The 22,112-nt window shown below is 41.3% G+C and overlaps 1 protein-coding gene and 1 pseudogene across 5 annotated transcripts in view; both read right to left on the bottom strand.

The window, feature by feature from the left end:
• Window positions 1-3,302: 3,302 nt before the first annotated feature.
• Window positions 3,303-22,112, bottom strand: part of CNOT10 (CCR4-NOT transcription complex subunit 10) — a 47,068-nt gene continuing 28,258 nt past the window's right edge. For 2 of the 5 annotated variants that reach the window (XM_037525745.2, XM_037525727.2), the window contains exons 11-19: window positions 20,391-20,512; window positions 18,248-18,424; window positions 16,578-16,658; window positions 8,927-9,040; window positions 8,226-8,356; window positions 7,358-7,393; window positions 7,017-7,144; window positions 5,160-5,235; window positions 3,303-3,550 (exon numbers count right to left, since the gene is read on the bottom strand). In XM_037525745.2, coding sequence (XP_037381642.1) covers window positions 3,399-3,550; window positions 5,160-5,235; window positions 7,017-7,144; window positions 7,358-7,393; window positions 8,226-8,356; window positions 8,927-9,040; window positions 16,578-16,658; window positions 18,248-18,424; window positions 20,391-20,512 — 1,017 coding nt within the window. In that variant the 3' untranslated portion in view covers window positions 3,303-3,398. The remainder of the gene's footprint in view (window positions 3,551-5,159; window positions 5,236-7,016; window positions 7,145-7,357; window positions 7,394-8,225; window positions 8,357-8,926; window positions 9,041-16,577; window positions 16,659-18,247; window positions 18,425-20,390; window positions 20,513-22,112) is intronic. The other 3 variants (XM_054692958.1, XM_037525737.2, XM_054692949.1) reach the window with 2 other exon arrangements.
• On the bottom strand, window positions 19,308-19,378 carry LOC119237734 (U6 spliceosomal RNA; annotated as a pseudogene).

Below are 22,112 nucleotides of genomic sequence, written 5' to 3'. Positions count from 1 at the left end.
TTGCGCCACCAAGGAGGCTCTTCAATCAAAGAGATAATAAAGAGAAAATGTCTGCCTGGCAAAGACCCTTACAGACATTTTAGATATAAACATGCAAAGCAACTTCCACCTGCTTTCAGAGTCGCTCCCATTTAATAAATCTCTTGCAAAGATGTGGACATGTTGAGGGGGCCTCCCTGGTGGTGCTAGGGGTTAAATCTCAGCACTATGAAGCTATTGGCAGCCACTGCAGCACGAGTTCAATCCCTGGCCAGGGAGGTGACACACAAGGTGCAGCAGACCTCTCCTGACCTGCTGCTCACCTCAGCAGTGTATTTCAGTAGATCTACCTGTTCTGCTCCCCACTTTGTCTCTGGAGAATCCTCTCACCCCCTGCACCTCTGGCCTGCACCCCAGCTCTTATATGCATAAATAAATAAAATCTTAAAAAAAGAAAAGATGTGGACATGTTGAAACTGGAAGAGACCTTTAGGCAGTGTAGGACACAGAAGAGAATCCAGAATCCAGTTTGGGTAGCACATTGGGTGGAAGGAGGGATTCAACAGAAGCTGAGTAAGGAGAGAGGTGGTATTACCACGAAGGGAGCTTGCAGGTCTTCTGGAGGCAAGGAGACAGGACTTCTTGTCATCACAATTTAAGGGCCTGGGCAAGGTAGGTCAGATGGGATGAGAACATACGATGGCAGTATTTACTGTCTCTCCATCCCATCTGGGCTCTCCTGAGGCTGTACACACGAACAAATTAACATCAGACAGATTGCTAGAATACCAACATTTAGTAACATGTGTGGAGAATTTCCATGGATGTTCATTTCTAGGGGAAATATTTAGTCTTTAACGGGACTTGAGGCATCGAGGAGAGGGAGAAACTTCATGTGACAGACCAGAAGGGGGTGACCTGAAGATGAGACTCTGGGATAACGAGGGTGATAAACCTACACCAGGATGATACCCCCAAACTATATTATTCTAGGTTATAAAGAGGGGGGCAGTGATGGTTTTTTATTAGGAATAAGGGCAAAGGACAAGAGACCCTAAGACCTTCACTGCTCTTAATCTAAAATAATCTATATTCTTCAAAGAATGGTAATAGTGTCCTAGGGCTCACAGGTTCCACTCACCTTCAATTCTCCACACCAAGGTAGCACTTACTGTAAGAGGCCAACTCTAGGCATACTGAGAAAGGCCTATTTGACCCTTTTGGGGAGACCAATCTTTAGTTCCCTACACTCACCCAGTATTACCTCCAGTATCAGAGGTTCAGCATTCTCTACTTTGATATTCTATTACACATTGAAAGTTAGTTTCCTTTAGAATGTTTGGAGCTCAAGGCACATTCAGTAATAATAATAGCCAGGTCCCTAAACCTCATTCCAACCCAAAGAGGTAGGTACTATGAGTATCCTCATTTTACAGATGAAGTAACTGAGGCACAAAGAGGCACATCAATTTGTTCCAGATCAGAACTGTCCCAGGAAGTGAGAGAACTAAGATTTGAAGGCAAAGAATCTGGTTTCAGAGTCCAGAGTCATCAGTCACTTTTCTTCAGGTAGCTTCCAGGAAGGGAGAAGGTGGGGACAGATGAAGCGAGGTACCAGTGAGATGAAGGAAGTGTGGAGGGTGGCTGGGCTGAGCAGGTCCTATAGGAATGGAGTGGGGTAAGGTAAGTGAACTCACCTGTACTCAATGACTACCAGGCACACTCAACATCTCCTTTTAGTCCTCAAACCTAGCCTTGAGAAAAGTTACCAACATTTTACAAACAGGTCAAAAACCAGGTAGAGATCACATCTTTTGCTCAAAATCACGTGGGCTGAGTAAGGGGCAGAACACCGGGCTAAGTAGTCAGAGACAGGAAATAACAAGGCATGAGGTTATGAAAGGGTGACACTGTTTGGAAAGAGGCACTGGAGGGTGAGCAGTGACCATGCAGGCAGGTGGAAATGGTTTAGGAAAGGCCACTGAAGGTTGCTGAGCCCAGAAGCCAGGGGAAGGGGGGTTCCAGCTCTTCTGTGCAAAAATAAAATCTTCAAAAAAAATTAGGGTTAGGGCAGGAAAAACAGGTGGGAAAACACCTTTTTGACTGATGGGAGGACATGAATAGAGCCAGAGAGATGGTGAAGAGCTTACATTTAATGTGCTAGGATCTGCCCAGGTCGCTAGACAGATGGAAGGCAAAGCTGGACTGCTGGAATGTTAACGTGTTCATGTTTCACATACAGTTCTCTGGTGGGAAAACACTTAAGCGGCCTCTCCTTAAATGAGCAGACCTGGCCCAGCAACTGAGGCAGATTCTGTTAGTGACTTAACCACTTTCTCTGCCTTCCTAGCAGCTGAGGATGGTTATAGGTCGTGATCCGACAGGTAGGTAAAATGAAGTCTGCTGGTGGTATCTGGTAAAGCCCTGTTCTTGATAGCCATTCAGGTGAAGTTTCATATAAAACATGACCCTTCTGTCTCCAGCTGTGAAACTGAGGACCTGTGTAGATTCAGCGAGGATGTTACTCTTCACTATCCACACTTGGTCTCCAAACTAGGCAACTAAAGAGATGGAGACAGCAAGGGAAACTCCTACCAAACATTATCTTAACTAAGGGGTCACCGAATTTTTCTATAGCATATCTGTATCATGTTGCCTTCTGCCCCATACTTAAAGTTAGCAAATTGACCCTATGAGCAAATTTTGGCCATTCAATCCTGTAAAACTTAACTCTCTCTTGGAAATAAGGTTTTAAATTTCTTTGGGGAAAAGAAAATTTCTTTGCATTGGCAAAGGGGGATAGCAATGAAGCTTAAATTCTCTGCTCACAGATTCTAGTATCAGTGCCCTGAACCCTGTTTGTCTTCATTTGTAATTTTTATGCAAAGAATTCCTATCAGATCAGTCATTTCTTAACTCAATTTTATTAACCCAATGGGTTTTATTATGTATCTTCTGTTTCTTTTAGTCAAGAAACACTTCAGCTTCCTTCCACCTCTACCCACAGGTCAGATTCTGGATTCTTCTCATCTATTACTAAGGTGGTTCTCTCAATTTTTAAAAATTTAACAACAACTCTCAGATGCCAAAATACTCTAGTAGTTGCAAGAAAGACAAAATAAGTTATTCAAGACTGTTCTGATAAGACCAATTTTTAATTGCCTATGGCACAGACACATCACATAATGGCTCAAAATGAAAAGTTTAGCAAAGATTAAACAGATGAAAATGAGTTTGTGAAACCTTAATTTCAAAGTACGATTCTGACCAAAAAATCAGGGGTTAGAATCATTTCAAAATTATCTTCAAAACTAGCACCTGTTACCATCTGTCCTTTATTCATTTCTGTTGTGATACAACTAGAAGGGCCCTTAAATACTCCCCTGGGTCTCAGGTAACAGTTTTCCAAGAGCAAAACGTCACTTTCTCTGAACAGTGAAAGCTGGCATTTGGATGGGCTGGATAGGGTGGACAGGCTGAAACACTGGCTTCTTTCTCATTTCAGAGAGTGTTTTCACTGCAGGCAGCAGCTGATTTCTTTTGATGATCTGTAAGGCCAGCTGGGTATTACCTATAAAAACATTTTCCATTAAAAGAAAAGCATGTAGCAGTACACCAAGCAAACCCTTCAGAATTCTGTATGGGAGGTAGAAGATGCTGTGGGAGGGCGGGAGTGTGCAACCTTGGCCATACACAGAAACACGAAGCCCCTGTTCCATCCCCAGAAATTCTCACTTACGACATCTAGGGTGGGACCTCGGCAGTGGGATTTTTAAAAGCTGCCCAGTGGCACAGCTCAGGTGGAGAACTTGTCTACAAGTAGACTTATGGAAGAATGGATCTGAGACCATGCACCAATCCTAACTATGCCTTGGAGGAGGCCAAGGCCTGGTGGGTGTCAGGCACTTAACTTCCTTCTTCAGCATTTTAAAGGAGGGGAGTCTTATAAGGATTCCTATTCTCGAAGGTGAGGCGGTATGACTTGAACTCTATTTCTGGTCTTTCTGATTTCTAGCAATCTAATAAGCAGAAAACTTCTAATTTCTCCTATTCATATCTCTCTTCACATGATTTTTTTTTTTTTAAAGATTTTTTTAAAAAATTTATTTATGGGCCTTCCCGGTGGCGCAGCGGTTGAGCGCTGGGTTGCGAAGATGCCCGCAGCCTCTGCAGCGCCGGTTTGATCCCCGGCTGCTCCCCGGCCACCGGAGGAGGGTCCCAGATGGCGCGCAGACCTCTCCTGCCGCCCGCTGCTCCCCTCAGCAGTGTACTTCGGTCCTTCTGCCTGCTCTGCTCCCTGCTATGGCTCTGGTGAATTCTCTCACCCTCCCGCGCTTCTGACTGTACCCAGTGCTTGTAAATAAAAAAAAAAAAAAAAAAAAAATTTATTTATGCATGCAAGAACTGGGATGTAGGCCAGAGGTGCAGGGGGTGAGAGAATTCACCAGAGACAGAGCGGGAAACAGAACAAGCAGACTGACTGAAATACGCTGTTGAGGGGAGCAGTGGGCAAGACAGGAGAGGTCTGCTGCGCCATGTGGGTCAGTTCCCTGGCTGGTGATCAAATTCATGCTGCAATGGCTGGCGACAGCTTGATAATGCTGAGACTTTAACCACTGTGCCTCCAGGGAGGCCCCCTTGCTTCACACTATTTCAAATGTAGGGCCTTTTACAGGCGTTCTTCTGGTTATCTACCTCCTGGAGGTTGTACATGCCTTTAGAGGCATGATCTGGATTTAGGTTTGACTAAGTCTCAGCAAGATCTGACTTACTATAAAACTCACGAATGACATCTATGTTCAAACACTATGTGTACAACTCAAAGCAACTGGCATTCTGACTTGTGTTCTCAATCAGTTATTTGGTTGCTAGGAGAAAGGTTGATTAGCAGAGATTAACTAAAAGAAGTTAAGCTATTCTGCATCTTCCCTTTCAAATCTTTTTTGCCTGTTTATTCTTCATATTCATAGCTAAAATAAAATATGTGTAATCTGTAAGAGTTGATAATTTGTAAACTACTGAAAACTAGCCAGTCACCTACGTCCATTTTTGTTTAGAAGAACTTGGTGGGTAACATCTTCAAGGGAGGTAAATTTTCAGTTTTGAAGGGAAAAAGCAGATGCCAAAAAATCTTGGACCCTTTGAAGGAACAGTCCTAAACTGAGAGCAGACTCACTCACCATTCTGCAGTTCAAGGTAAACTGCCAGTAAGATGGCTTCGGGGGGCACTTCCTTAGGATGGATCATTGAAGCCGCCTTTACTCAAAACAAAAGACACTCATGAGGAAAACAACCAGCTGAAGATGCAAACTCCAAGTAATAACAAAAACAAGAAACAAAAACCCAAGAATGTCAATGGCAAGTGAGCAAACTTTTCTGAGCTCTTCCTTATGTGACTTCCCAGGGACTGGGCGCTGCTCTGAGGGCCTCAGCTGCTTTGCCCGACCCCTATCAATTCAACTAGACATGTAACTTTTAGTTGAACAATTATTTTCCCTTGTCTAATCCATAATGAGTTATTAATAAGGGAAAGCTTTCTTCCCTCTTGGTTTTGTTTTGGATTTTTATTCTATCTATTGGCTATAATTGTTTTGAGATGGGTGATCAGACATGCCTGATTCTAAATCCCGGTTATCCCCCCAGGTCTGCTGGTAGCACTTCACCACAGATGCGTTGTACCTACATCAAAATCTACATGTCTGCTTGTTTTCCTACACAGCAACTCAAGTTCCTAGTGTTAGGAATAAGAATTCAAACTTAAATGTACCGAAGTAATGAAGACTGCAATAGTAAATTTAGCCAAATAAAATAATGTATAGCAGGTCCTTGAAAACATTTCATTCAACACCATTTAATCATCATATTGATGAAGAAAAAAAGAAATCCAAGCAGGGACTCCCTGGTGGTGCAGGGGTTAAAGACACAGTGCTATCAAGGTATTGCCAGCCATGGTGCAGCAGACCTCTCCTGCCTCGCCCGCTGCTCCCCTCAGCAGTGTATTTCAGTCGGTCTGCTTGTTCTGTTCCCCACGCTGTCTCTGGTGAATCCTTTCACCCTCTGCACCCCAATTCTTGTATGCATAAATAAAATGATTCTTTAAAAAATAAATACATCTTTTTTAAAAAGCTGTGGATAGCTTCATAGGTTGGGTCTTAACGGCTTGCGCCACCAGGGAGGCCCTACATCCAAGTTCTACAAATAAATAAATAAACCTTTAAAAAATATAAAATCATCAGGAAAAAGTGTCTGACAAGTGCTTGCATTTATCTGCAACACAATGATCAGCTGTTCACCTTGCAAGAATATTCTTTTTTTTTTTAATAGATTTAGTCTTTTAAGATTTATTTATTTATTTATACAAGCACTGGGTACAGTCAGAAGCGCGGGAGGGTGAGAGAATTCACCAGAGCCAGAGTGGGGAGCAGAGCAGGCAGAAGGACCAAAGTATACTGCTGAAAGGAGCAGCAGGCGGCAGGAGAGGTCTGCGCGCCATGTGAGACCCTCGCCGGTGGCCGAGGATCGAACCGGTGCTGCAGAGGCTGCAGGCAGCTTCGCAGCCCAGGGCTCAACTGCTGCGCCACTGGGGGAGGCCCACAAGAATATTCTTAAGCTTGGAAAAGTAGTTTCCAATATTTATTTTATTTATTTTTTAAAAGTTTTTTATTTATGCATATAAGAGCTGGGGTACAGGCCAGAGATGTAGGGGGTGAGGGATTCACCAGAGACAGAGTAGGGAACAGAACAGGCAGACTGACTGAAATATACTGCTGAGGAGAGCAGTGGGTGAGCCGGGACAGGTCTGCTGTGCCATGTGGGTGGCTCCCTGGCCGGCTGGGGATCGAACTCGTGCTACAGAGGCTATGGACAGCTTCAGAGGTTGTGTCTTAACCCCTTGTGCCACCAGGGAGGCCCAATATTCCAATGTTTAACAAACTAATCAGAAGCCTCAGAAAACATAACAGGAAAACATGAACTCCAAACCCTTTGCTGGTTGCTTTGTGAAAAGGTTTGGTACTGTCTGTCCCTTCCTGCCTCACCTGGTGAAGACATTTTCGGGCTTTGTCATATTCGCTCCTCAGGCAATAGGCACTGCCAAGGTTGAACAGCATCACGGTCCTGGCAGAGTTGACGGAACTGGGGTAGCACTGAGGGGCCCGCTTCCCAGCTGGGGAAGAAAAACACAGACACTGGTGAAGAGGCCAAGGAGGAGGGAGAAAGCTAGTCCACATCCACCCCCGACGCCCTCACCCCGCCAGGAGCTGCTCAGGCTAAAGCACAATATGTTCCTTAGGCTGACAAGTGAAGGACATAGAAGGCTAAATCTTTAGGGTGCAGGCCAGGTTACTTAAGTATTTATTTAACAAAGCTTCTTACTTACAGGATTCCATTGCTTCATTTTCACCTTTGTCTGATCCTACAAAGACATGAAAATCAGTCTGAGGGGACAGGGAAACAAAGTATATTTTCTAAAAATCAGTTTCTTTATGAAATGGAAATTTAATATCAAAGCAATCTGTCATGGTATTTAGTTTTCATATAGTGGGGGTTCCACTAAAAGATGTCAGAACGCCGCTCACACCACTGCATGCCTGAGAAATAACCCTGACTTGAATGAATGCCTGTCTCACTCCCTCTAAAACTCAGCCATGATTTAAGACTGACATTTGAATGCAATATCTTTCCTCTCCCCTGGATTCTGAAATCACTTCAGAGAAAAATGTAAGAATCAACACAAAGTGTCCTAACAACTATCAGCCTCTAAAAAGCGGAATTCAGATCATGTGATAGCCAACTCCTTGGTCTACTCAGACAACAATTATTCCAAAGAAAGTACAGTAAAGGGCCTCCCCTGGTGGCGCAGCGGTTGAGCTCTGGGCTGCGAAGCTGCCCACAGCCTCTGCAGCGCCAGTTCGATCCCTAGCCGCCAGGCGAGGGTCCCACATGGCGCGCAGACCTCTCCTGCCGCCCACTGCTCCCCTCAGCAGTGTACTTCGTCAGTCTGCCTGCTCTGCTCTCCCCTCTGGCTCTGGTGAATTCTCTCACCCTCCCACGCTTCTGACTGTACCTAGTGCTTGTATAAATAAATAAATAAATCTTTAAAAAAAAAAAAAAAAGTACAGTAAAAACACAGTCAATTTAAAACTGTTTCCTTTAAAACTGTGCCTTTAAATTAACACTCTTCCGCAGTTACAACAGGAGGGCATTGGAAATGGAGACCAGTTCTAATGAAATATATCCTCATTAACCTTGGTCCTGCTCATTTGAAGAGATCCCTAAGGAGACATCAGTGACATTTTCTGGGTTCAAGTGAGTAATGGCATCAGATATTCTGTCCAGAGAGATGAGGGCCTCTGCAGCATATAAATGGCCCAAAAACCTAAAATGAAAAAAACAAACAAACTAAAAAACCCCATATTTCAAGCTGAAAAATAGGTCAACACAAAAACATCCTATGTATAATAAGATTTGGCATATGTTTCACATACTTCAAGTCCTTGAATGAAGTCTAAATTTATAGGGGCCTCCCTGGTGGCCTATGGGTTAAGATTCAGTGCTATCACCGGTATGGCCTGAATTCAATTTCTCACCACAGAGCTAATCTACATGGCACAACAGACCTCTCCTGCTCCCCTCAGCAATGTATTTCAGTAAATCCACCCATTCTGCTCCCCACTCTGTCTCTGGTGAATCCTCTCATCCCTTGCACCTCTGGCTACACTCCAGTTCTTCTATAAAAAATAAATAAAATCTTAAAAAAAAAAATCACTATCATACACGAGTTAAGAAAAATTTTAATCTGTTGCTTACTCTACATAACATATACTTCACTGTGTGTGTGTGTGTGTGTGTGTGTGTGTGTGTGTGAAAAGAAGCAACATGTACCACAAACTAACTGAAAACCTCCTAACAAAACAAAGCAGGGACACACATGGCAAGGTACACTTACTTGAGAGATCCTGACAATTTAGGCTGCTGAAGAAGTTTATCTGCATGATTCAAAGCCATAAGGTTATCACCCAAAGCCAGAGCCACGTAAGCACTACAGGCAAGTATGGAGCATCTGAAACACAAAAGGGAAGGGAGAAAACTGAGTTACAAAACTGACATTGGTTGTTAAATATGAAGGAACATCCTATTTATAGTTGTGACAATCTGGACACAAGGGCAGGAGAAAGGAAGCACGTACTAATGGTAAGAATTAAAATTACACATACACTCATATAAAACTTCCATCTGAAAAACTATTTATAGTTATTCACCTAAATCAATCATGTTTCGCTTCTGTCCAACTGACCCTCAAGTCTCCATCAAAACAACCAAATGAAGTTATAATATGTATTTACCTGGGAAAAAATAATGTAGTTAATGACCTCGTGAGAACTTATCTCCATAGAGATTTCTTTTAATAACCTAGAAATAAAGTTACAGAAGCATGTATATTCTTTCTACACATATTTGTGGTTTTGCTAAGAAACACGATTAACTAAAAAATACATTTAATTTAGCTTATTGTAAAGTTCCTTCTCTGAACCCTCTTAAGAAGTCTGTCATTCTTGCTAAGCAAGAGTATCAAGAGCATCTAAAAGAATTTCATTCACATAGGTATTGTTTTCCTAAATATTAAAAAAAAGTGGAATTAAAAAATTTAAGTTAAATTGATTTTGCTAAGTTAAGTTGGGTTGGAAACCTAAATTCCTGTTTGGTCTTCTATTTAAAGGGCAGCTCATTTAAAACAGGTCCAGCTTAAGACTTGACACTAATAGATCACTTGAATGTTAAACAACTGCTACACAAAGCAATCTTAAAATAAACCCTTGTCAAATAGAAATGAGGCCTGAATGGCTGACCACAGAGGACCCAACTTAGACACAGGGTTCTGACTTATGTGCACAAATTACAATGCGTATATACACCACTAAATGCATCTGGGTTATAATGTCAGTCCCAGGAAGAGTGTAGCTATCATATCATCATAGAGTTTTCTAAATTCTGAAATTCTCTAACTAGAAATGGCCTTTCTTATAAAATCACAGCTGCCTGTGCTTTAAGAAAATTATTCAGGGCCTGCCAGGTGGCACAAGGGGTTAAAGTCTCAAGGGTATCAAGCTATCGCCAGCCACGGAGGCATGAGTTCCATCCCTGGCCAGGGAGATGGACCTACATGGCGCGGCAGACCTCTCCTGTCTTGCCCGCTGCTACCCTGAGCAATGTATTTCAGTCAATTGGCCTGCTCCCCACACTGTCTCTGGTCAATCCTCTCACCCCGAACCCCCCCACCCCTGCCTACCTCCAGCTCTAATATGCATTAAAAAAAAGGCTCTCTCTTAGTAACTTTCAAATACATAATAATGATAGTCACCATGCTGTACATGACATCCCATGACTTATTTTATCCTTACGATGTTTCTAATGAATATATTAACTATGCACCCATATGTAGTCTAACCTGTCTTTTAAAAAGGAAAAGAAACAGAGTTAAATCAAACAGTAGTTTATATTTTGTTACTGAGTACATCACTTGCAATCTGACTTCTGTTCACCAAAAAGAGTAACTTAAAAAGCAGACAAGCAGTGTGATTTCCAAAGGGATTTTCCTGACAAGCCTGTCAATATCTCTCGGTCTCCAAGAGCTGCCTTCACCAGCAAGTCTCCCCTGTGGCCATGTCCCCTGGCATGTGTGGGGGTGTCTCTCCCTCAGGGAACAGCCAAGGGTCCAAAGTAGGGGGGCATGGCTAATTATCCATTTTCAGAAGCACTTCAGTGGACAGTTCTTTGTGGTAAGATTAGGGTAACTACATTTCCTCATTTGGCTTATTTATAATCTTTTTAAAATGGCAACAAATATTCATTCATCAGTCAAGTATATATTGTTTATGAAGAAGAAGAAAGGCTTTAAGGTCTACAATCTCCAGAGCCCATGAAGACCATCAGATTCATGGTTGATAAGAATGATACCATGTTTAATGCCTATTTTCTTTTTTTTTAAGATTTATTTATTTATGCATACAAGAACTAGAGTGTAGGCCAGGGGTATGGGGGAGGTGAGAAGATTCACCAGAGACCAGTTTAAAAAGCAGAACAAGCAGATCCACTAAAATATACTGCTGAGGGTTGAAATACACTGCTGAGGGGAGCAGGGGGAGCAACAGGAGAGGTTTGCTGCACCATGTGGGTAGCTCCCTGGCCGGCTGGGGATAGAACTCAGCCCTACCAGTTCCTGGAGTCACTGTCCAATCTGTTTACCAACTCCTCAGTAGATTTGGCAATTCATCAGACTGGAAGTACTTTACCTCAAGACAAGAAGTGACACACTAGCCTCTCCCCCACTGTGGAGGATCTCACACAGCCTCACACTCTCTCCTCCACATGCTGGAGGAGCTGGCTCTAGGTCCACAGAGCGCCAACCTTTAGAAAAGAATAAAAAAGACAAAGAAGAACGGAGAGAAAAGGGGAAAAATAACTTTCCTTAAAGCATCAAATTACAGCACCATGCCACACAAGACTGGGTAGCAAAATTTGTCAAGTCACATATTCTGTGAGTTGAATGAATCTAAACCAAGTGCCTGAAATAGCTCAGCTTTACTGCAAGAGCCTAAAAGATGGGGGTGAATCTAGCCAGTCCCCACTTGCCAAAGGAAAATAAATTTACAAAGCAATCTCATAGCAAACATTATTGAAATAGTGGCTAAAACACTCCAATAAAGAATTTCTTTCCAACAAACAATATGGTACTGGCTTTCAAAATTTCAAAAAAACATATTTCAAGATATTTCTATTTATCTGCAATAATCTAGAAAATGTTAAACTTGTCAACTTTCAACTCTTAAGAAACTTAGAAGTTAAATTAGGTAACTTTTTCACTTCATGCCTTCTGTAAACATTTTGCTTTCTACTAACAGTTCTGTGCAAAAAGAATCTGACAAATACACCCCAAATCAACATAAATAGAAGCCCAATATGTATAAAGAAGCTGAGACTTTACTCTTTGACCTAGTATTTCAAAAAGCCCAGTCAACAACAACAAAAAAATGCGTAGATTCACAGACATAGCATTTAATACAAGGACAAGACCTTAAGATCACCCAATCTAATTCGCTTACTTAACAGAAGAGGAAAGTAAGACCCAGAGGGGTTAAGCAATTTGTCCAGTGTCAGCAGTGGCCCCAGGGAGTTTCCATCAAGTGGCAGACCACTGAAGAATTACTCAAACCTTGACTTGTGATCTCTCTCCTCACCAATTCATCTAAATGGGATCCTGGAACACAGACGTGAATCATGCCAAGATGAACAGAAACTGCTGATAATGTGAAGGCAATGCCACACGGCCAGGCCCTCAAGTGGAGTTTATTAGATGGACAAATCTCAGCAGGATCATTCTCAATTATAAGACTGAAACTCAGCTGGGTCTCTAGCAAGAGTAGCAGGAGATTCAAAAGATTATTAGCTAGGGCCTCCCCGGTGGCGCAGCGGTTGAGCACTGGGTTGCGAAGCTGCCCGCGGCCTCTGGGGCACCGGTTCAATCCCCGGCTGCTCCCCGGCCACCGGAGGAGGGTCCCACATGGCGCACAGACCTCTCCTGCCGCCCACTGCTCCCCTCAGCAGTGTACTTCAATCCTTCTGCCTGCTCTGCTCCCTGCTCTGGCTCTGGTGAATTCTCTCACCCTCCCGCACTTCTGACTGTACCCAGTGCATGTATAAACAAACAAGCAAACAAAACAAACAAATAAATGGATAAAGCATGCCTCTATTAAAAAAAAAAAAATTATTAGCTATTCCTCTGTTTTAGGTCTAACAAGCTACACTATAACCAAAAGGCTAAAACCAAAAGAATGATGATTCCTTAAGTACACTAAAACTGTCTTTAATATTTAAGTTATTAACCATTTGTCTGATTCATCTTCTTTTATGAACACTGGGCTATGGAAGATCCATTTTAACTGAATGGGAAATAATTCACTGAGTGTCACATCAGAGTCTAAATGAACTAGCTAAGGTTCCATAATTTATACTTGTGGAGGGCCTCCCCGGTGGCGCAGCGGTTGAGCGCTGGGTTGCGAAGCTGCCCGCGGCCTCTGCGGCACCGGTTCGATCCCCGGCTGCTCCCCGGCCACCAGAGGAGGGTCCCAGATGGCGCGCAGACCTCTCCTGCCGCCCGCTGCTCCCCTCAGCAGTGTACTTCGGTCCTTCTGCCTGCTTTGCTCCCCGCTCTGGCTCTGGTGAATTCTCTCACCCTCCCGCGCTTCTGACTGTACCCAGTGCATGTATAAACAAAATAAACAAACAAATAAAATAAATAAATAAATAAAAACATGCCTCTATAAAAAAAAAAATTAAAAAAAAATTTATACTTGTGGAATAATGTAATTGGGCTTAATTAAATTTAGTCTGAACATTTCCTTTTATCTATTTTTGAGCCTCATTAAAAAAGAACAAGCTGAAATTTCATTTTTGTTTTGTATGCTTTGATTTTCATTTCTCAGACATTTTCCATGTTGGCCCTTTTTTCCAGTTATTATACTCTTTTCCAAGTTATAGAACAGCCCCACTTTAATTTTAGGAATCAAAAATTCAATTAACATCACAAACAATGAACAAATAACAAAGACATCTTGTCATGCGACATGTAAGATTCAATACATAACCAGGACAGTTATCAAATCCTATCTAATAATTGTAATGAATGTTACCATGCAATGTTAATATGTAACTAATCCTATGACTTTATTTCCTTAATATTAATCAATACCATTTTGCCAAAGAATTAAGCTGAGCCTTTACCTCATACCCTATACACCCAGTTCTTGTGTGCATAAATAAGTATTTTAAAAATAATTGGTGAAAGACCTAAATTTAAGAGGTAAAACTATTAAACTCTTAGAAGAAGACATAGAAGTAAACTCTCATGACCGTGGGTTAGGCAAAGAATTCTTAGGTATGACATGAAACCCATAATCAATGAGAGAAAAAAAATAGATGAATTGAACTTCATTAAAATGAAAATTTTGGGGACTCAAGAAACACTTTCTGACCTGGGCTGGTTTACCCCTCCTTGGGCAACCTAGTGAACACCTCCTCCCCATCCAGGGAGTCCACCATTTCATGCCAAATTTATCTCATAGCACACTACAGCTCAAAACTCCTGGACTCAAGCAATTCTACTACCTCAGTCTCCCAAATAGCTGGAGTTACAGGAGTAGGCCACTGCGCCCAGCTCAAGGGACACTTTCAAAAAGTGAAAAGAGGGGCTTCCCTGGTAGCACAAGGGGTAAAGTCTTAGTACTATGAAGCTATCCCCCAGCCAGGGAGCTGACTCTAATGGCATAGCAGACCTCTCCTGTTTTACCTGCTGCTCCCCTCAACAGTGTATTTCAGTCAATCTGCCTGTTCTGCTCCCTACTCTGTCTCTGGTGAATCATCTCATGCCCCCCCCCCAACTCTGATCTGCACCCCAGCTCTTGGATGAATAAATAAATCTTTAAAAAAATATCCATCCTGTACAAGCTTTTACATTCTAAGATTTCATTTGGACACTGGACCTTTCAAAGACAAATTTTTTCTGAAAGTATATTCAGCTAAAATCTGTGGTTTGTGAGAAAACTGGCACAGTAACTACAGTATATACTTGTAGAAACCATGTAACAACAAATACAAAGAATTCAAAATACAGTTCTAAAGCCTAGTGAAAATACTCAAAGGCTGTAGACCCATACCATAAGAAGTGGCCATTAGAACAGTCATGATAATTTATTGCATACTAGTTATGCTGGAAATAGGAAATGAGGTTTTGCATTGGTGTCTTGAGTATTAGAGACCACAGGGGTCAAATATAATCGTCCATAAAAACTAAACTATACACTAGTCACACACATTTCCAATCACATAAAAGAAGTCAGGTCACAAATAGATAAAATCTCTAAGAAATCCACCATCTTAACAGAAAACTAATATGCTCAGACTCCTTCCTACTACAGAAAACAGCTGGCTTCTGCCATAGAACTGCCCTTTAATACATCCAACTGTATTATGAGCTTTTACAGCTTTGAAAATTATGACACAGACCTCTTACAACTCCCTCCCTGCACCACTTGTCCCCACATTATCATTACCACTGTTTTTCATAGCAGTTCTGTTTATCAATCTACCCCAAGGCTCCTTCCATTTTGTTCCATTTCCTTTATTCCATCTGCTCCAAAAGAAAATGGTTAATATAAACCAAGGACCTCATCTTTGCCTCATTTTATGATGATGGAATTCCTTATGAAGACCCTTTGCCCCTTCCACAAAAATAGGAAAGTAATTTTATTTTCCCTGAAAATCACCAATCCTCTTAACTAGGACATGTGATAAGCAGAGTTGTGCCAATAAAGGTACAAAACTCTTTGGGAGGAAGTATGCCACCCTGTACCTACCCTTCACTTCAATGCCATTTTCAGAAGATAAAATTAAATAACACAATTCTGTAGCTGCTCAACCACTATGGGATAATACACCTTTTAAATTACATACCTAAATAAAATAACCCTAAGATTAGTATCAAATTAGTTTGTGAAAATTAAATGCAGTGTAAAAATAGAGTAATGTGAGGGCCTCCCTGGTGGTTTAGGTGTTAAAGTCTCAGCACTATCAAGCTATTGCCAGCCACTGCAGTCTGAGTTCAATCCCTGGCCAGGGATCAAATCCACATGGTGCAGTGGACCTCTCCTGTCTCGCCTGCTGCTCCCTTCAGCAGTGTATTTCAGTAGATTTGCCTATTCTGTTGCATACTCTGTCTCTGGTGAATCCTCTCACCCCCCGCATCTCTGGTCTGTACCCTACAGCTCTTGTATGCATAAATAAATAAATCTTTAAAAAAAAATTAAACATTTAAACTTCTATACTACCTAGCAATTGTACTCTTGGGCATTTATGCCAGAGAAATGAAAACTTATATGTCCACATAAAAACCTATACATGAATATTTATAATGGATTTATTTGTAGAAGTGCAAAAGTGGAGTCCACTTAGAAATTCTACAAGGGTGAATGGTTAAACTGTACTACATCCATAATGCAGAATAATTATCAGTGATTAGAAAGGAACACACAACAAAATTGATGAATTTTCAGGATTATGTTCAGTAAAACAAATTGAACCTGAAAGGTTACATGTTGTGTGATTCTGATCAGTATGGTTTATCACCACATTGAAAAGTTGGTTTAACATTTGACATTCAATCAATATAATACGAAGAGAATAAGAGGGATTAAAAACAGTGTGTTCAGGGCCTCCCCGGTGGCGCAGCGGTTGAGCGCTGGGTTGCGAAGCTGCCTGCAGCCTCTGCAGCCGGTTCGATCCCCGGCTGCTCCCCGGCCACCAGAGGAGGGTCCCACATGGCGCGCAGAGCTGCTCCCCTCAGCAGTGTGCTTCGGTCCTTCTGCCTGCTCTGCTCCCCGCTCTGGCTCTGGTGAATTCTCTCAACTGTACCCAGTGCATGTATAAACCAAAACAAACAAACAAATAATAAATAAATAAGACATGCCTCTAGAAAATTAAAAAAAAAAAAAAAAAACAGTGTGTTCATTTCAACAGAGGCAATGCTCTTTCGTTTAGATACTCACTTTAAATTTTCTAATTCCTGTTTTCTCAATGGAGAAGAAGGTGGAGCTGGAATGAATTTATCTCCATCATGGCTTTTACTGCTAAAACAGAGACAGATTGGAATTATAAAGAACAGTAAATAATTAAATGTAAAATTTTTTCCCTAGCCCCTCCTCAAGGGAATTTTTTTTTTAAAGATTTATTTATTTATGCATAGAAGAACCAGGGTACAGGCCAGAGGTGTGGGGAGTGAGAGGATCCACCAGAGACTTAGTAGTGAACAGAACAGGCGGACTGACTGAAGTACACTGCTGAGGGGAGCAGCAGATGAGACAGGAGAGGTCTGCTGCGCCATGTGGGTTGCTCCCTGGCCAGCCAGGGATCTAACTCATGCTGCAGTGGCTGCGGATAGCTTCATAGGTTGTGTTTTAACCCCTTGCGCCACCAGGGAGGCCCCTCAAGGGAATTTTTTATGACGAAAGTGTAAAAAAGCCAAAACAATGAAAAATGCTTAGTAACGGGGTATCACTAATATATTGAAGCTATACTGTAATACTAGTTTCTCCCTCTCCCCTCATAACATTGCTTTTAAATATCTTTAACCAGAAACAATATCTCTGTTACACTAAGGAAACCACGCTGATATTTTCACATCTTTCCCATTGTTCTGATCATCTTTTATCAACTAGAGCAAAACATAACCTGTTGCTGAAGAAAATAAAAAGTCCCAGAACTGTAATTCCAATTTTCTACACTAAATATACACTTTTATTATTATTAAGAAAAAATGCTGGGGAGATTGGAGTTTAAAGATGTCATGTGGGGCCTCCCGGGTGGCACAAGGGGTTAAGACACAACCTATGAAGCTCACGGCAGCCACTGCAGCACGAGTTGAGTTCGATCCCTGGCCAGGGAGGTGACCCACATGGCACAGCAGACCTCTCATGACTCGCCCACTGCTCCCCTCAGCAGTGTATTTCAATCGATCTGCCTGTTTTGTTCTCCACTTTGTCTCTGGTGAATCCTCTCACCCCCCAAAACTCTGGCCTGTACCCCAGTTCTTGTATGTATAAATAAATAAATCTTAAAAAAAAATAAAGATGTCATGTGTAAAAAACAGTTTTACATAAAATGGTGTTTGTTTTACTAGCAATCAAATAAGATCCCAATGTTTACTGACTGGCATACTTTTGGGGGCATAATTTTAACTTACATTGGCAAATTAGAAATATATATATTCTGGAGGTTAGTGGCTTTTAAGATGTCAACAGAAAAGGCATGGCCTCCCTTGTGGCGCAAGGGGTTAAGACACAACCTATGAAGCTATCTGCTGCCACTGCAGCACAGAGTTCGATCCCTGGCCAGGGAGCTGACCCACATAGCGCAGCACACCTCTCCTGACTCGCCCACTGCTCCCCTCAGCAGTGTATTTCAGTCAATCTGTCTGTGCTGTTCTCTACTCTGTCTCTGGTAATCCTCTCACCCTCCACACCTCTGGCCTGTACCCCAGTTCTTGTACACATAAATAAATAAATCTTTAAAAAAAAAAGAGAGAAAAGGCAGATAATAACAAGAAAAGAGAAGCTTGCCTTGTTACTCTCTCCTAGAAAGACTTAAAATTTTAATACTTAAATACTAATAGAGTCCTGAAAGGACTTTTGCCAAGGGCCTCTCAAAGGAATTAGAATACCTGCAAGTTTCACTGCTTTCACTGCTTTCCGCGTTCCCACCTAGTTGATTACTATTTTTAGATCCATTTTCCTGCTTTGAATCTTGCTGTTCTTCGGGTAACAACAACAAGGCATTTCTGAGACAAATGGCTGCAAACTCCATACTGGCTACAGGAATGGCTGAAGATTGTCCATCACTTAAAAGAACAAAACCAAATTAATTAACAAAGGTAAGTAATACTTTTCTATTATCAGGAGTAAGACAAATATAATTATAAATGAAAATGTTGCTTATCAAGACATAAATTTTAATATAAGCAATTATAAGAGTGCTAGAGAACTCAAATACTAAATATTATATGCAATATATAAAAATATACATAATAAATTGCAAATATATGGGACCAAGGAAGAGAGACAACTTAAAGGATGCTGCAACGTCAACAGAAGAGAGGAACTACAGACCAGGAAAACTGTACCAAGGGCCACGACAGGCTTAGTAAGGTTTGCAAAGAAGGGAAGAAAGGAGGTTTTTACATTTGAGCCTTATTTTGGTTGATCCTTGCTTTAAGAAAATGTCTTAAGTTTTGAAAAAGCAGTGTATCTGTTTGCCTTATACTTCTGTTTATATTTTACATAACTCTCTATTGGTTTGATTTGCTAAAAGTAGTCAGCTTTATTGGGGGGAAAATGTGAAGAGTAGCAACAATTTGATATTGTGAGGCAATGATACTTTACCATAAATACTTAAGAAATATTTGTATTATATTTGAAATAAATTATATCAAAATATTGTGTGCCAGATACTATTGAAAAGCTTTGGAAAACTTGCATTTAAAAATAACTTTTCCTATTGATCTTTATCCTAATGGGTCTCAAAGTTGTGCAGATTTTTGGTCAAGTTGTTGCCACAACAAAATATTGATGTTATAAACTGGTAAATTAAAACTCACACACATACACATACAATCCTCAGATGGTCCACCACTAAACATTCTCCTTTTTCTGAGCATTATATGATTCCTTGTTAGTAATGACATTTCTTTTACCACTAAGCTTAAATGGTCAACTGAGACAGTTAAAAATATGGAATGCTTTGTGAATTTTTCATTTCATCCTTGAGCAGAAGCCATGCTAATCTTCTTTGTAGGAGCTGCTGAAGAGAGCACTGGAAAAATTTTTCTTTGAAAAAGAAAAAAAGGGCCTCCCTGGTGGCGCAGCGGTTGAGCGCTGGGTTGCGAAGCTGCCTGCGGCCTCTGCAGCGCTGGTTCAATCCCCGGCTGCTCCCCGGCCACCAGAGGAGGGTCCCACATGGCGCGCAGACCTCTCCTGCCGCCCGCTGCTCCCCTCAGCAGTGTACTTCGGTCCTTCTGCCTGCTCTGCTCCCCACTCTGGCTCTGGTGAATTCTCTCACCCTCCCGCGCTTCTGACTGTACCCAGTGCATGTATAAACAAAAAACAAACAAACAAACAAACAAACAAATAAATAAAAACATGCCTCTATTAAAAAAAAAAAAAAAAAAAAAGAAAAAGAAAAAAAAAAAACCAAACAGCTCTTTTTTTCCCCCAAAAGACATTACTCTGGAAATATCTGCAACTCTAAAATGGAATCTTTATATAAGATAAAGAACTTCATATTTACAAGTTGTTCAGCTGACGGTTGTACATGTAGCAGCTTAATATTCTTTTGGTTGCTTTATGTATTAGTACTTTGCCCCTCCAGACAGGAAGAATTAGCCATAGGAACTCTGAGAAAATAACTAAATGAAAAGCATCTGAGATAATCAAACTATATAAAAAAGAAGCACTAAGATGCCCTCTTCTGGACATTCTGAATAATGACACTAAGGAGACCAGGGATTCTCGGGTCTTGAACAATTTCAGTACCTAAGGATTTAATAAACAAAGTTTTTGGTCTGTCTGCCTGTTCTGCTCCCTACTCTGTCTCTGGTGAATCCTCTTGCCCTCCTGCACCTCTGGCCTGTGCCCCAGTTCTTGTATAAAAATAAATAAATCTTAAAAAAAAAAAAAGTGACATGTTCCATAACATTCACTACAGGAGCAACAAAACCTACTTACAAAGTGGCTTCTCAAACAAAATATAGGTAACATACTATGAATAGTGTTAAATATATACATACTTCCTTTTGACAAAATACTTACTTATATACAGTATTCTGTATGGACTGTGATGCCAGCACTATTTTACGATGATAGCCTTGACCAACAATAGACTGTACAATTCCTTTTTTGCTTGGAAGACCTTTAGTTTCCTGTTCAGAAGTCTACAAAAATACAAATAATTTTCAATTAACTTAATGGAATTGTAAAACATGGGGTATAAAAAAATGATCCTTTTATCTGTCACAACTGCTCTCAGAAAGTTCTTAAGATAGCATCAATGTGGGGTTTTTGGTGATAAAAATATGTTTAGTACTGAAGAAAAGAATGCATGAAGCTGAAAGTCTGTGATCTATTAATATGAAGTTTGAGGTAATTCTAAAGAAAAAAGGCATTCAAGAATGACTCAAGCACAAACTGAGAATGATTTATTGAGAATTTTCTATACCCCAGGCATCATGCTGCATATTATAGGCAAGCTGACATGAGAGTAAGGAAAATAAGAAAGCCACAAAAACACAGTGAAAAAGAAGAGAAGCAGGGCCTCCCTGGTGGTGCAAGGGGTTAAGACGCAACCATGAAGCTATCTGTAGCCATTGCAGCGTGAGTTTGATCCCCGACCAGGGAGCTACCCACATGGCGTGGCATACCTCTCCCGACTCGCCTGCTGCTCCCGTGTATTTCAGTGTATTTCAGTGAATCTGCCTGTTCAGTTCCCCACTCTGTCGCTGGTGGGTCCTCTCACCCCTCACACCTCTGGTTTGTACCCCAGGTCTTGTATGCATAAATGAATAAATCTTTTAAAAAAAACAAACAGAAGTGGCTCTGCTCCTAAAACACAGATATTTACTTTTTTAATCAAAAATATTAAATTGTCAGCAATGTGAAAACTCTAACATGCTACCAATGTTCACATTTACATGGGCACAATTCTTGCCTTCCAGGAAATTAAAGTTTCCAAACCCTGTAAACATTAAACTGAAAATAGTAAAAGCTACATGAGCTTGATGATGCCAATTTCATTTATCTTCCCCTTGACTCTAAATCTTTGATTTACCTGTAAGTGGAATCCCAACTAGTCACGCTATCAAGTCATCCAGGTTCTTTTTTTTTTTTTTAAAGATTTTTTTTTATTTATGCATATAAACTGGGATGTAGGCCAGAGGTACAGAGGAGGGTGAGAGGAGTCACCAGAGACAGAGTGGGGAGCAGAACAGGCAGAATGACTGAAATACACTGCTGAGTAGAGCAGCAGGCGAGACAGGAGAGGTCTGCTGCACCATGTAGGTTAGCTCCTTGGCAAGCCAGAGATCGAACTTGTGCAGTAGTGGCAGGCAGTAGCTTGACAGTGCTGTGTCTTTAACGCCTGCGCCACCAGGGAGACCCCGAAAATTGTCTTTTCAAAGGCAAAGTACAATTACTTAAGTCATTAGAGCCTTTCAGAAATAATACTCCTCTTTTTCCCAGTGATAAATTCAAATCATAAATATGTAGGTAGAATGTGTGAAAACTGACAGGCAAACATACTTCTTTAAGTCCTTTAGTTCTTATAGTTGCTTCTTGGGAAGAGCTGCCCAGCAGGAGAGCCTCATCATTTTATATCACCCCTATAGCAGCAAGCCAGGCAAAAACCTCAGTATGCTTTACTTCCCCAATCTCCACATACCCAAGGAGGGTGTGGAGGGGTAGAAAATGGGTGATACAGACATCTGGTAATTCTGATACCACCTCTCTTTCTCTTACCCCCAATAATCCCTCCCCACT

Source organism: Talpa occidentalis, unplaced genomic scaffold (genome assembly GCF_014898055.3).
Source record: "Talpa occidentalis isolate TD23 unplaced genomic scaffold, MPIMG_talOcc4v2.1 talOcc4.10, whole genome shotgun sequence".
Classification (NCBI taxonomy): domain Eukaryota; kingdom Metazoa; phylum Chordata; class Mammalia; order Eulipotyphla; family Talpidae; genus Talpa; species Talpa occidentalis.
The sequence above is the reverse complement of the archived record's forward strand: the minus strand, read 5'-3'. Positions and strand labels throughout refer to the sequence as shown.